The sequence below is a fragment of the Somniosus microcephalus genome, chromosome 9 (genome assembly GCF_052327205.1).
Source record: "Somniosus microcephalus isolate GS21.2 chromosome 9, FLI_Smic_1.0, whole genome shotgun sequence".
NCBI classification, from domain to species: Eukaryota; Metazoa; Chordata; class Chondrichthyes; order Squaliformes; family Somniosidae; genus Somniosus; species Somniosus microcephalus.
This window is the reverse complement of record NC_140995.1, coordinates 24,206,869-24,222,015: the sequence shown is the minus strand read 5'-3', so window position 1 is coordinate 24,222,015 and position 15,147 is coordinate 24,206,869. Positions and strand designations below refer to the sequence as shown.

The 15,147-nt window shown below is 43.5% G+C and overlaps 1 protein-coding gene across 4 annotated transcripts in view; it reads right to left on the bottom strand.

Annotated features, from left to right (window-relative positions):
• Positions 1–15,147, bottom strand: part of arhgef10 (Rho guanine nucleotide exchange factor (GEF) 10) — a 361,849-nt gene that overhangs the window by 76,675 nt on the left and 270,027 nt on the right. For all 4 annotated transcript variants that reach the window (XM_085996438.1, XM_085996437.1, XM_085996439.1 and 1 more), the window contains 3 exons: positions 12,987–13,070; positions 10,013–10,236; positions 2,840–2,997 (listed from right to left, as the gene is read on the bottom strand). In XM_085996438.1, the coding sequence (XP_085852564.1) occupies positions 2,840–2,997; positions 10,013–10,236; positions 12,987–13,070 (466 nt within the window). The remainder of the gene's footprint in view (positions 1–2,839; positions 2,998–10,012; positions 10,237–12,986; positions 13,071–15,147) is intronic.

Sequence of the window (15,147 nt, the reverse complement as noted above, 5' to 3'; positions counted from 1 at the left end):
AAGAATGGAGGAAGAGTCCCCTTTAAATAGCGCCCCCCGCGCCCCGCAGCAACTGGGAAACGTTCCACTCAACCAGTCGCTGGGGGCGCCAGGTGCACAGAAGGGGGGCGCCACTGAAGTTCCGGTTCGGGGCGCATCAAGGGCGTTGCACCATGAAATGACGTCAGGATCTGCGTGCGCAGCTGAGCGGGCGCTACGGTTTTGCGCCGCCGCTAAATCTTGACCAAAGTTCGCGAGAGGCGCAGATCGCACTGCGCCGGGGCGCTAGCCGCTTCGCGCCCCACTTCTCCTCCTCCTCCTCCTAAGGCGCTAGTGGCTGGTGCTAACAACTGAATTTCTAGGCCTGGGACTTTGAAACTCATGCTTAAATAGCAGCAACCATAGAACTGAACGTGCAGACACTCGGCTGAATGGAAATTTCCTTCCACAAGTATTAACTGGTTCAGCTGATCCTCGTGGGGCGATAGTTTGCTCACCATGAATGCAGCAAGGAAAATTAGTTTAGGCAGTCTCGATGTAGTCTTCCGTAATTAGCAGTCTTAGCACAAGACTGCCCATAATTCGTGACTAATTGGTATTATTAGGCAGCGTCACCCCTCAGCAGCAAGGCATTTAGCAGTGCAAGTGGGGAGGGACAGAGGGAGTTATAGAAGGGCATAGCCGAATACTGAAATGTCAAGCTTCAGTCGCTAACCTTCAAACCAGCATAAAGGATCAAGAGGACATTCATTACCAAGTAAAACTTTAAAATCTTTCCACCCCCCCCCCCCCCACCCCAAGCTATTTTAGGATATATACTAGAGGATAAGGCTCTGTAAAACTTTATCTGAAAGTATTCCTTTAATATGGGCCCTCAATTTTTTCAAAAAAGTTAGAAGGAAGCGGTTAGTCGCTTTGTTTCAGAATTTACTGAAGGTTTTTCCTGATTTTGTGAAATTGGTGGCCAGGAAATGGAGCCTGGCTATGACTGTTATGATGATCTGGATTGCACTGCCTGGAAGGGTGGTAGAATCAGATTCAATCGTAACTTTTCAAAAGGGAATTGGATAAATACTTGAGAAGGAAACAATCGCAGGGCTATGGGACTAATTGGACAGCTCTTCCAATGAGTCAGCACAGGCACGACATGCTGAATAGGCCTCCTTCTGTGCTGCATGTTTCAACGATACTGTGATTTCGCTCCTTCCCCCAGTGTAACAGGTGTTACGCTTTATGCAAGCCCTGACTTGAACTCCGCTGTATTTCCAGATTCATTTATTTGAAAGATGTTGAATGAGTGGGACTGCTGCCTGGGAATTGGTGCTTACTCCAACTGGGGAAAGAAGTTATGTACTGCTCTCGGCCTCAGGACCTACAGCACTGCAAATTCCAGGTGTTCTTTATTCTGTGGTTTGCTAGCCAAAGTAGCATCCAAATGGTCTCCAATATCTGCTGCATAATTGCAGGGTGAAAGGAGGTGGGGGGAGTACTGACGTGGTCTCCTCACCCTAATGCTCTGGAAACTGAGTCGTAAGTGGAGAAAAATCGGCCCCATCACATTTAAGCATTTTGTTTCTCTGTTAAAAATAAAGTAGAAAGAGACAAGAAAAATCTGCCTGGTTTGTACCCAAACTGGTCAAATTACCTGACCGAATCTGCAATGCAATATTTACTGTAACTGCTTTAATCATCAGTAACAAAGCACATTATGGTTAGCCAATGTATTTCTTCAGCAAAAGCTTTCGCCTCCACATCGCTCTGTGAGGTGGCTGAGCCATGGATATGGATTTAACATTAAAAAATAAAATAAAATCCAACTTCAGCTAATGTTTTCAGCACCTTTTAAAAGAAGTGAATGATCAACAATGTCAACTTAGGGTGTGAAATGTCAGCAACGTTTATTAAATAAAAAGTATATTCTTTTTGGGGCTCTGTGTAGGTACAGCTTAAACCTTGGAGGAATACAGTTTCTTTTATTTCCAAGGACTAAACATGCCAGTTCTGTCAACCATGGGCATTACTTGATTCAGTATAGATACAGACATTTAACAACAAAGAACTCCAGAGTTTATACAGCTGAATTAAATAGTAGCCTTCAAAGGGACTTGGATAAATACTTGAAAGGGAAAAAATTGCAGGGATATGGGGAAAGAGCAGAGGGAGTGGGACTAACTCGATTGCTCTTCGAAAGAGCCGGCACAGACTCGATGGCCCGAATGGCCTCCTCCTGTGCTGTACTATTTTTTTTTAATTATTCATTCCTGGGATGTGGGCGTCGCTGACAAGGCCCATCCTTAATTGCCCTCGAGAAGGTGGTGGTGAGCCGCCTTCTTGAACCGCTGCAGTCAGTGTGGTGAAGGTACTCCCACAGTGCTGTTAGGGAGGGAGTTCCAGGATTTTGACCCAGTGATGATGAAGGAACGACGACATATTTTCAAATCAGGATGTTGCGTGACCTGGAGGGGGACTTGGAGGTGGGGTTGTGCTCCCATGCACCTGCTGCCCTTGTCCTTCTAGGTGGTAGAGGTCACGGGTTTGGGAGGTGCTGTCGAAGAACCCTTGGCGAGTTCTCTGATCTATGATCCTATGGTTAGTCAAAAAACGACTTCTTTTAAACCCACATGAATATTTTAATTCCACCAGTGTCTTTTAAAAATAAGCCTAGATGAATGATGAAAAGGTCAAAGGGCAGATCTGGTACTCTTTGTCCTGCCGCACTTCCATGTTTTATGAAGCATGTTATTGAGGAGGGAAAATGAAACAAGAGGAGAAGCTTACGTTTATATAACTAAAAGATTCGAGAAAATGTGGCAAATAAAACCGGAGAGTGGTTCATAACAAATAAATGGAGTTTACCCACCTTCTGCCTTTGTATAGATAGAGATATTTCCATTGACAAGTCCAGCATACAGGCAGTGACACTTGTACCCCAGGCTCATCACTGTTGATTTATCTGGAGCAAAGAAATGCTGCAGTCGCACTTTCTTCGAAGCTTGATTGCTCTTGTACACTGAAATGCTGCAGTATGACAGAGAAAGAAGTTTCACATCACAGTGATATATCCCGTCCACTGCATCTCATGCTATAATAATACGGGCATCTAATGAAATGTTTGACTGCAGCGTTACTCGGTGGGCAGATCTTGCCTTTGTGCGATAGTGTAAAATGGGTGATAGTGAATCGGCAGCTTGTATTTGCATTGAAATCAATGGAAATAAAAATCAGGAGAGATGTAAAACGGGCTGCCGACTCGCTATCCCCCGTTTTACACTAGCGCACAAAGCCATGATCTACCCCATTCTGTCTACATCGGTTTCCTGCTGTGCCCTTTGCTAAAATCACACAGGTGTGCCCCCTTTTTACAATCAACCCCCCACCCCCCCAAGAATCACAGCAATGTGTCTGTCAAAGCAAAATCATTTTTGAAACAATTTTACTTTTCCCCCGTATATGTATCAAAAAAATTTTACATTTGAATGCAGTTCCTCCAATTTTATCTGAACATTTGTCGACGGAAATGGAGAATTTTCAAGCTGCACAAGGAAGTATCTGCCTTGAATGCAGAATGTGTTTGTATTTACAAGATCGATTATCAATGATGTAGCACGCTGGAGCTGTGCTGTTGTCATAGAGTCATAGAGTAATACAGCACGGATAGAGGCCCTTCGGCCCATCGTGTCCGCGCCGGCCATCAAGCCCTGTCTAATCTAATCCCATATTCCAGCATTTGGCCCGTAGCCTTGTATGCTATGGCATTTCAAGTGCACATCCAAATGCTTCTTAAATGTTGTGAGGGTTTCTGCCTCCACAACCCTTTCAGGCAGTGAGTTCCAGACTCCAACCACCCTCTGGGTGAAAAAGTTCTTTCTCAAATCCCCTCTAAACCTCCCGCCCTTTACCTTGAATCTATGCCCCCTAGTTATTGACCCCTCTACTAAGGGAAAAAGCTCCTCAGCATCCATCCTATCTATGCCCCTCATAATTTTGTACACCTCAATCATGTACCCCCTCAGCCTCCTCTGCTCCAAGGAAAACAAACCCAATCTGCCCAGTCTCTCTTCATAGCTGAAGCGCTCCAGCCCTGGTAACATCCTGGTGAACCTCCTCTGCACCCTCTCTAACGCGATCACATCCTTCCTGTAGTGTGGCGACCAGAACTGCACACAGTATTCCAGCTGTGGCCTAACCAGTGTTTTATACAGCTCCATCATAACCTCCTTGCTCTTATATTCAATGCCTCGGCTAATGAAGGCAAGTATCCCATATGCCTTTTTTACCACCTTATCCACCTGTTCCGCCGCCTTCAGGGATCTGTGTACTTGCACACCCAGATCCCTCTGACCCTCCGTCTTGCCTAGGGTCTTTCCATTCATTGTGTATTCCTTTGCCTTGTTAGTCCCCCCAAAGTGCATCACCTCGCACTTTTCCGGGTTAAATTCCATTTGCCACTGTTCTGCCCATCTGACCAACCCATCTATATCGTCCTGCAGACTGAGGCTACCCTCCTCGCTATTTACCACCCTACCAATTTTTGTATCATCCGCGAACTTACTGATCATACCCTTTACATTCATATCCAAGTCATTAATGTAGACCACAAACAGCAAGGGACCCAGCACCGATCCCTGTGGTACCCCACTGGCCACAGGCTTCCAGTCACAAAAACAACCTTCGACCATCACCCTCTGCCTTCTGCCACTAAGCCAGTTTTGTATCCAATGTGCCAAGGCACCCTGGATTCCATGGGCTCTTACCTTCTTGACCAGTCTCCTGTGCGGGACTTTATCGAAGGCCTTACTGAAATCCATGTATACCACATCCACTGCGTTACCCTCATCCACACACCTAGTCACCCCCTCAAAAAATTCAATCAAATTAGTCAGACATGATCTTCCCTTGACAAAGCCATGTTGACTATCCCTGATTAATCCTTGCCTCTCCAAGTGGAGACAAATTTTGTCCCTCAGGATTTTTTCCAATAATTTTCCTACCACTGATGTTAGGCTCACTGGCCTGTAGTTCCCCGGTTTTTCCCTACTACCCTTCTTGAATAATGGTACTACATTAGCGGTTCTCCAGTCCTCTGGCACATCCCCTGTGGCCAGAGAGGTCCTGAATATATGTGTTAGAGCCCCCGCAATCTCCTCCTTTGCCTCACACAGCAGCCTGGGATACATTTCATCCGGGCCTGGGGATTTATCCATTTTTAGGCCAGCTAAAACCGCCAATACCTCCTCCCTCTCGATGTTAATATGTTCGAGCATATCACAGTCCCCCCGCCCTATTTCTATGTCTACATCGTCCTTCTCCATAGTGAAAACAGATGCAAAAAATTCATTTAGAACCCCTCCTACATCTTCCGGCTCCACACACAGATTGCCACTTTTGTCCCTAATGGGCCCTATTTTTTCCCTAGTTATCCTCTTACCCTTAATATACTTATAAAACATCTTAGGATTTTCCTTTATTTTGCTTGCCAGTGTTATTTCATGGCCCCTCCTTGATCTCCTAATTTCTTTTTTTAAGTATCCCCCTGCACTTTTTGTACTCCTCTAGGGCTTCCTCCGTCTTTAGCCTTTTGTATCTACCAAAAGCCCTCCTTTTTTTCCTAATCCATTCTCGTATATCCCCTGACATCCAAGGTTCCCTGTGGTTTTTGGAACCACCCTTGACCTTTACGGGAACATGTTGCCATTGTATGATCTCAATCTCCCTTCTGAAAGCCCCCCATTGCTCCGATGCGGATTTTCCTACAAGTAGCTGATCCCAGTCCATTTTGGCCAGATCCTGCCTTATCCTATTAAAATCGGCCTTCCCCCAATTTAGAACCTTTATTTCCGGCCCATCCCTGTCCTTTTCCATGACCACCTTAAATCTTACCATATTATGGTCACTATCACCAAAGTGCTCACCTACTAGCACTTTTTCCACTTGGCCGGCCACATTCCCTAGAATTAGGTCCAGTACCGCCCCCTCTCTTGTAGGACTTTCTACATGCTGGCTCAAAAAGCTCTCCTGGATGCACTTTAAGAATTCTGCACCCTCTAAGCCTTTCACACTCTGACTATCCCAGTTAATATTGGGGAAGTTGAAATCCCCCATTATTATTACCCTATTATTTGCACATTTCTCTGAGATTTGCCTACATATCTGTTCCTCTATCTCCCCCTGACTGTTTGGAGGCCTATAGTACACTCCCAGCAAAGTGCTTGCCCCCTTTTTGTTTTTAAGCTCCACCCATATGGCCTCATTAGAGGACCCTGCTAATATATCATCCCTCCTTACTGCAGTAATTGACTCCTTAATTAATATTGCGACACCCCCATCTCTTATACCTCCCCCTCTGTCTCGCCTGAAGATTCTGTACCCCGGAATATTGAGCTGCCAGTCTTGCCCTTCCCTCAACCATGTCTCCGTGATAGCAACAATATCATACTCCCATGTGTTTATCAACACCTTCAGTTCATCCACCTTATTTGCAAGACTCCTTGCATTAAAATAGATGCCATCCAGCCTTGCCCTTATATATTTGCCCTGTCTACCAAGCTGACTTGTTTTTTTCTCTATAATTGGCAGCACATCCCCCCCTATTTCAGCTCCCCTCTGTATCCCATCCCCCTGCCAAGTTAGTTTAAACCCCCCCCAACAGTGCTAGCAAACCTCCCCGCAAGGATATTTGTCCCGCTCTGGTTCAGGTGCAACCCGTCCGACTTGTACAAGTCCCACCTTTCCCAGAAGCAGGCCCAGTGATCCAGGAAAGTAAAACCCTCCCCCCTACACCAACTCTTTAGCCACGCATTCATCTGCTCTATCCTCCCATTCCTATACTTACTGTTGTGTGTCAGACAGTGCCTGTAATTCCCCATATAGTATGTTCACAATGTCAATCATGCTGTATGCTATCAGAGACAGGCAAAGAAGGAAAGCCTGCCACTTCACCAGGGAAGGGAAGTGAGTTTGGAGGGAAAAGAGGGAAGTGCATTGGAGGGAATAGGAGGTGTGGTGAGGGAGGAGTGACACCCCTCCCCCATATTCATTCTCATGCACCTTCTAATGATGACTTACAGAGGGCACTGGCAGAGGGGAAAGAAAAGGAAAGAAGGAAGGAAGGAAAGACTTGCATTGATGTAGCGACTATCACAACTTCAGGACGTCCCAAAGCAATTTACAGCCAATGAAGCACTTTTGGAGTGTAGTCACTGTTGTAATGCAGGAAATGCGGCAGCCAATTTGCTCACAGTAAGCGCCCACAAACAGCAATGTGATAATGACCAGATAATCTGTTTATAGATGTTGCGGGATAAGTATTGGCCACGACACCGGGGACAACTTTACGAAGAGTGAATTGTCAGTCACGCTGTGGTGCAGTACATCAAGAATTCAAAAGTTTTAAAAATCATATTTCAAATGCCATTGTCTTGCCTTGAAAGGGAAGAAACACAGAAAACTGAAGCGATGTGGAATGCAGCAGCTGAAGGTCGGTATATGTTATTGCGAGTAAAATGCCAAGTATTTTTTTTGGGTGGGGGGCGCGGGGTGGGGTGGGGTGGGAAAAATGATTTGCCAATTAAAAGGCCAGGTAACTTTCGGTGCACAATGCGTTTGCTGACAGTTTGACTAGTGACTACAATTGAATAAGAAATCAGCTGAATTTCACTATGAGGTAAAGCATCTTTAAAATGCTGCTATCCAATATGCCATACACAACTGATCACTGGCAATATCACCTGTGGGGTTGTTCACAGTAAGTCACAGGACACAGTGTTCTACCATGAAATGTGCAGTGGTATTATATAATAACGTAAGGGGAATATTTACTTCCTGATGGCCCTTTTCTAACAGGCATGAAGCGACAGCCTGGAGAAAAGTGGTCTGGCGCTAAAGTGGAACTATGTTTCAATGGCCTGTGCCTGTGCTTTCAAGGCCAAATGCTGCAAATAGCAAAATCCTGACGTCAATTTGAGGCTAATCGCTGTTGCTGATGGGAATTTGTCTCTGCTTGTAAATCCATAACACTTCCCCTTCAGGGAAAGCCAGGATACCAAGCTCAGAAGATTACAGCCATTAAAAGGGGCTTTCTTTCTCCACTTTTATTACATTTTTTTCCAAGATGCTATGTGTTAACTGGTAGATTCACGATCAGTGAAAAGGCCTTTTCCCCTTTCTTTTCTCTCTCCCCCACATGGCAGCTGTCTTTCACTCTGCCAGCACATTTCACACTTCATCTAGAGCCATCGTCTGTTTCTTTACCTGTCCTATTACTATCTCGTCTCACCTTGAATATCTCTTAATGCCTCTTCTTTCGTCCCCTCCCCCATTTCCCAGCCCCCAAACTGCCTTTTAATCTGTTTCATTTCCTGCCTTTTTTTCCTCAGTTCTGACGAAGGGTTTCGACCCGAAACGTTGACTCTGTTTCTCTCTCCATGGATGTTGCCCCCCGGCCTGCTGAGTTTTTCCAGTGTTTTCTATTGTTATTTCGGATTTCTAGCATCTGCAGTATTTTGCTATCAGATTCACTATCTGTTCAGTTGTAATTTGTTGCTGTTTTATGACTGATGTGTGAGCCAATTATGCAAGTGTGACATGTTTGAAGTGCGACAGCTCACTAGATGCAAGATTTATATTATGTGTATATTACACTGCAGTTTAGTAATACATATTTTGAGATACATATGCTTAGAATAAAGTATATGGACTAAAACTTTAATAACTATTATTCCTGGTAATAACAATTAACATTTGTGTACAAACCGTGTGCAATAGTGTCACACAATCTGTATAAATGCCATAATTCTATGAAATCCTGTATTACATTATAATTTTCCAATAGCTCACAACACAAGATGAAAACTCAATACTTAGTTGAAAACTTAATGCTGCAAAATGTGAGACGGGGTTAAACAAAAAATAGTTGAACAGAAAGAAAAAAGTACTTGGTTAGAAATTCTGCCACTATGAGAAAGTGTATATATCTCCCTAACATTAAAAGATATCTAGGAGTCGCACATATTTACACTGAACTATGTCAAAGAGCTTCAGATGAGACAGGAAGGATCTAGACAAAACAAGGCTGCAGTGTTCAAGGACTGTTTGGACAAAAGCCTTTTGTACCAGAGTTTGGATTTCTCGGGTTACTTTGGCTGAGAATATTTAAATCTTGTCTAGGGGCACATGACTACAGGACTTTAACACAACAGCAAAAAGGCTGGGACAAGATATTATCTACACCAATCTGTGATTACACCTCTTTAGGACCAGAAGATGATGGACTATTGTTAAAATTTCAACACACACGGTTATTCTGTTGCTGTGCAGCAGAGATTTCAGCCATTTTCTCCAGCATCTCGTCCCCCAGATTTCCACAGGTCATGCAATCAAAACAACAGGGAGGCTAACCTGCTCCTGGACATCTGCCAATGCTTCAGTGAAACAGCTACTGGAAGGCGTGGAACAGTAGCCCAGGGGCAATTCTTCTGATTGATCCATCTCCCAGTTAGAAGATGCACTGCACACAACACTTCCCAGCTGAGAATAGTCCCTCAGCAGCTTAAGGGTTAAAACTTGCCCCTCTAGCACATTGGTACAAGGATGTTGCGCCACCTTGAGGAACTTTTATTTTTAAATTGATAGTACTGGATTAGTATGCAGCAATATGAGGCATTCCTTCCTCCCCTTTCACCTCAGTAAATGACAGGCCAGTAAAATTTGGCAGTATTTTTATTAGCAAACGTGGATAAATGCCAATATTAATTAATAACTTTGGTTTTAAATATCTACAGGCTACTGAATTACTAGAGTATTTTCCTATCTTTTTAAAGCAGAAAGCACATTGATATTCCTTCGAGGTTGCGCTGCTAGTGGGTGAATCGGCTGTCATAAGGAATTCACAATTTGGTTGATGTACATTCAGTTTGGTACGTTTACTGAAAAAAAAATCACCTGCAGGAGCCCAGTGTATCCTGCATATTATATATTTGATTGATTGTATATTTAATTACTGGCTATTCTTTCTTATTGCCTTTGCATATCTCACCTCCCTTCCTCCATGCCAAGACAGATGGTTGGAGTTTCAGTGGCCTTTGCAGTTGCAGCTTCAGAGTCAGAAAAGACATCAGATTCTTCTGGTCTGTCTTCATCTGGGACATACGCCATGGCCAGTATACGAGACTCGACATTGAAGCATTCGATAACTTTTGGATTGGAGTTATGAAGTGTGACTATGGCGATCTGTCCCATTTGATTGGTGCAACTTCCAATCTGCTCATTAAAACAGGAGAATAGGTCATTTGCAAATTTGAGTATCTTCATAACCTAATGCGTTACTTACAAGTTATTACAAAAAAAAATTCAGAAGGTCAATGGAAAGAATGTACCAAATAACGCAACTAAAACTCGATAAATCATCCAATAGGAATAAAGAAAGTCAGAAACAAGACAGTATTGCTGATCCCGAAACAGTTGAGATGGCAGAAAGCTGAACAACCTGTTGACCATATTTTTTGATATTCAAGCGCTTTTTGAAATATTCAACAATTTTTAGTTTTAAGTTGTTCAGTGTTATCTATAATGATTGGTCTCATCAGATTTATGCAATTTTCAATCTCCTCGTATAAAATAAAATTACAAAGAAAGGAAAGTAATTTGTAATGGAGTGCCTTTATCATCTATTGTTTTACCAGCATTTTTGAATATTAAAAAACATATCTGAAAACCCTGCATGCTTGTACAATATATGGCAAAATATTAGAATTCAACAGCAAAATCAAAGAGAATTTGTAACAAGAGCTGATCACTAAATAAATCCATGTTTCTGCATCATAATTTTATTCCCAACAGCTGTGAAAATGGTAATGCTGCAATGGAGCTTGTTCAGATTATTATGCAGTACAATATTTTGCAAAGCTACTAATTGAGGTTTAAAAGATGAGGGGGAGGGGTTCAAATTGTTCTTTTATCTGCAAGACTTGGGCTAGCACGGACTAATAATGGAGAGCCAGCGCAGATTTATTAATGGCAAATCGTGTTTAACTAACTTGATTGAGTTTTTTGATGAGGTAACAGAGAGTAGAGGAGGGCAGCGCAGTTGATGTTGTATATATAAAAGGTAGAACGTCCCAAATCCAGCAACCTCGGGACCGAGGCCGAGCCGGTTTTCGGGTTTTTCCGGACTTCAGAACGTGTTTCTGATGTCTGAAGTCCGGAAACGTCCGAGCCCAGGTTGCGATATTTTCGGATTTCGGACATCAGAAACACGTGCCAAGTCCGGAAATGCCTGGGCCCAGGTTCCGGTTTTTGGTAAGCCTCCCTCAGGGTGTCCGGATTCCAGAACATTCTGGATTTGGGACACTCAACCTGTATTGTGTATATAGACTTTCAAAAGGCGTTTGATAAAGTACCACATATTAGGCTTGTCAGCAAAATTGAAGCCCCTGGGATAAAAAGGGGCAGTAGCAGCATGGAGCAGAGAAGGCGAAGAGGAGATTTGATAGAGGTGTTTAAAATCATGAAGGGTTTAGACAGAGTAAATAAAGAGAAGCTGTTTCCAATGGCTGAAGGGTCGATAACATGAGGGCACAGATTTAAGGTGATTGGCAAAAGAACCAGAGGTGACATGAGGAAAATTTGTTTGGGATTTGGAATGCATTGCCTGATGGGGTGGTGGATACAGATTCAATAGTAGCCTTCAAAAGGGAATTGGATAAATACTTGAAGGAGAAAAAATTGCAGGGATATGGGAGGAGTGGGACTAACTGGATTGTTCTTCAAAAGTGCCGGCGCAGACTCGATGGGCCGAATGGCCTCCTTCTGTGCTGTACCATTCTATGATTTTATAAGTAGAACAGTCCACAGCAATTGTTAATAACCACACTCAATCAGTGGAAGTTACATTCAAATACAATCCAAATAAATTGCTGCAATGACAAGCAGCTGCTTGCAGACCAGACATTTTTATCTAAATTCTACAAGTTGGCTGAAAGACTGAAGCAGTGTTTGAAAAAAGCCAAATGAATGTTGGACAATGAATAACAGAGTCACGGAGATCCTCTCAGCATTAATTGGGAGTGGGGGGGGGGGGTGGGGGGAACAAAAATAAAGCATTTTGTCGCTAGAGCTCTCATTAATCCTCACAAAAATAAGGCTTTACCTAAAAATTCTGCAGCATGGCTCTACAAGTTGGGACATTGAGGACACATTGGCCCAGAAATTCGGGTCTCCGCGGGCGAGTACGCACGGGGTACTCACCCGTAAGCCCAATGGAAGTGCCGGATGCGTGGGAAACCGGCACTTCCGTTCCCCTGAAAGAAGGGGTTCAGAGTTCGAACGAGTGCGCAGGAGAGGCTGCGCTTGCGCATCGAACTTACCCTCCCAGGAAAACCTGCAAAAAAAAAAGGTAAGTCTCCAGAAGTTACACATATAAAAAGCAGTCGCAAGGCCTGCTATTTACAAGGTAAGTGGTGAATTAATTAAAATTAAAACATTTTTTCCACAGGTTTATTATTTTTAAATACTTTAAAGAAAGGTATGTTTATTTTTAGCCCCGTTAGAAAATAAAATTATTTTTTTCAAAAATTTAAATTGTTTATAATAGTTATTTCATGTAATTTATAGTTTATTTAAAGAAGGTGATGTTTTTTAAAAATTTATTTGAAGATTTAATGATGTTTTGGGGCTTGTAGTATTTATAAGTTTGACAGCCCTTCCTGTCAAACTTATGAATGAAGCATTCCCTGCTACCATTGGCTCTCCATGGCCCACGTGATCCCAGGGGACGCATCGAACTAACTGCGCCCCTGGGATACACAAGCACTGCGCGCCGGCAGTTGGAGCAAGCCCAGGATCGGAATTCCACGGGGGCCCACAGCTCAACGGCCGGCGCGCAAGGTAAGTGCAGGTCGGGGGCTTACACCCGCGGGAAGCCCTCGACCCGAATTTCTGGCCCATTATGCTATTTTCCTATAATTCAATGTGCAGTTTAAACAATTCTCACCTATCTGTAGCAGACTTACCCACAGATATCCATGTTCCATGGAGAATGAGTTTGGTGCATCAGATGCATTGCAGCATTCTGGGTTATGAACAGCACATTCAACCTAAAAAATAAAGTGCGAGCTTTAAAAAAAAGTATATTTTTCAGAGTTTGACATTGTTTGATGTTTAGCAGGCTAAGTGACTGGAAGGGGCCGGGGGGGGGTGGAGAGGGGACAGGGTGGGGGAGATCACAGCCTAGCCTAAACCAGTCTTTATTCAATGTTTAGGCACACATATTTTCCAGCATGGGGTCACTGCAGTGCGAGCAGAAGCAGGAACCTTGGCTGATTTATTTTCCTTCTACCTGGCCTTTGGACATCGAGGCAAATTGTCACCATGCCTGTAGGTGCTATGACCAAGATCAGCACAGACTGGAAATCATACCTGGGATGATCTTGGCCTGTTGGCTTAGCATCACCATGTGCTGCACTTACCCAAAAGAAAATTTACAAAGCAAGTCAGTGCTTTATGGCTACCATTATGATGTTCAAGCCGCACGCCAAAAATTAATAGAGCCCAAGCGAAGGTGATGTTAAAATAATGACTACATACAGGAAACTGTGTGTTATCCGGAGGCTAAATGTCCGGCAAGCTCGAGCCACCGGCAAAAATCAGGAGCCGTTTTGTTAGGTTTTTTTTCTTCTCGTGGCTTTTTTTTCCTTCTCGTGGCTTTTTTTTCTTCTCGTGGCTTTTTTTTCTTCTCGTGGCTTTTTTTTCTTCTCGTGGCTTTTTTTTCAACAGTCAGGCTCTGCAAAGTCTCTGTAGTTTAGCAACAGCTTCAGAGAGACGCTTCCAAGGTACGGGCCGACTGTTTAGAAGCTGTTGCTAAGCAACAGTGTTTGTTGTCAGATACGGAGATGAAAAGCTCCGTATGCTTCAACATTAGCGCTGGTTTGTCCGACAGTTTTGAGGGAACGGCAACAGCTCGGTCCCGTCGGTGCCGGATAGCACAAAGTTTCCTGTAGTTTCCAACATATGGTGAGAACAATCTTCTGCTATTGAATGAGTTAGGAAACTTGTGTTTCAAGGCCAAAGAAAGCACACGACAATCAGCCTGTTACCTTATGACATGTGGTAGTTTCTTTGACTATAAATGCACCTTGCACATGTCTCATAAGAACATAAGAGCGGGAGTAGGCCATTCGGCCCCTCGAGCCTGCTCTGCCATTCAATAAGATCATGGCCGATCATCGACCTCAACTCCACTTTCCCGCCTGACCTCCATATCCCTTGATTTCCCTAGAGTCCAAAAATCTATCTATCTGAGCCTTGAATATACTCAAAGACTCAGCATTCACAGCCCTTTGGGGCAGAGAATTCCAAAGATTCACAAGCCTCTGAGTGAAGAAATTTCTCCTCATTTCAGTCTTAAATGGCCTAACCCTTATCCTGAGACTATGCCCCCTAGTCTCAGGCAAGGAAGCCAATCCATCATCTTAATCAAGTATGAGACATGAAACATGCATAAATGACACTACAGTAAAAGACTATTTAGAACAACTACAGTGGAATTCAGTTATAGTGATCGATCTGGACAGGTCCCCAAATGATCACTAAATATCAAGGTGACTATTTGTGGTCTCTAACAGGATCAGCAGTTTCAGCAGCACAAGATAGTTTACTAATCGACTTTTTAAAACTCCCATTAAGCACTCAAACTGCTGGTAACTGTTAGAGAACACAAATAAAGGACATAAAACTACAGATGCTGGAAATCTGAAACAAAAACAGAGAATACTGGAAACACTCAGCTCGTCAGTCAGCATCTGTGGAAAGAACAGACAAGCTACCATTTCAGGTGTGGACCCTTCGTCAGAACAAAGAACAGCTGCACTTAGTGAAAGAAATCGGAGCGAGTTATTAAAATTTCATGTTAAAAGAATATTTTTTGTTAGCTGACATGTTTGGAAACCTACCATCGTGCTTCAGCTACCAAGGGGGTGGGGGGGGAAATTGGTCTTTGGCGATAACCCAAAACAGACCTTAGCGAATCGGCAGCATGTTCCAATCACTTATTCATTGAAGTCAATGGGAAAGAAAAAAAATCTGGCAGGGATTAAAACAGGCTGCCAACTCACTATCATCCATTTTGCACATCTGCCCAAGAGCAATTACACGCCCAAGTCTCCAAACCAAACC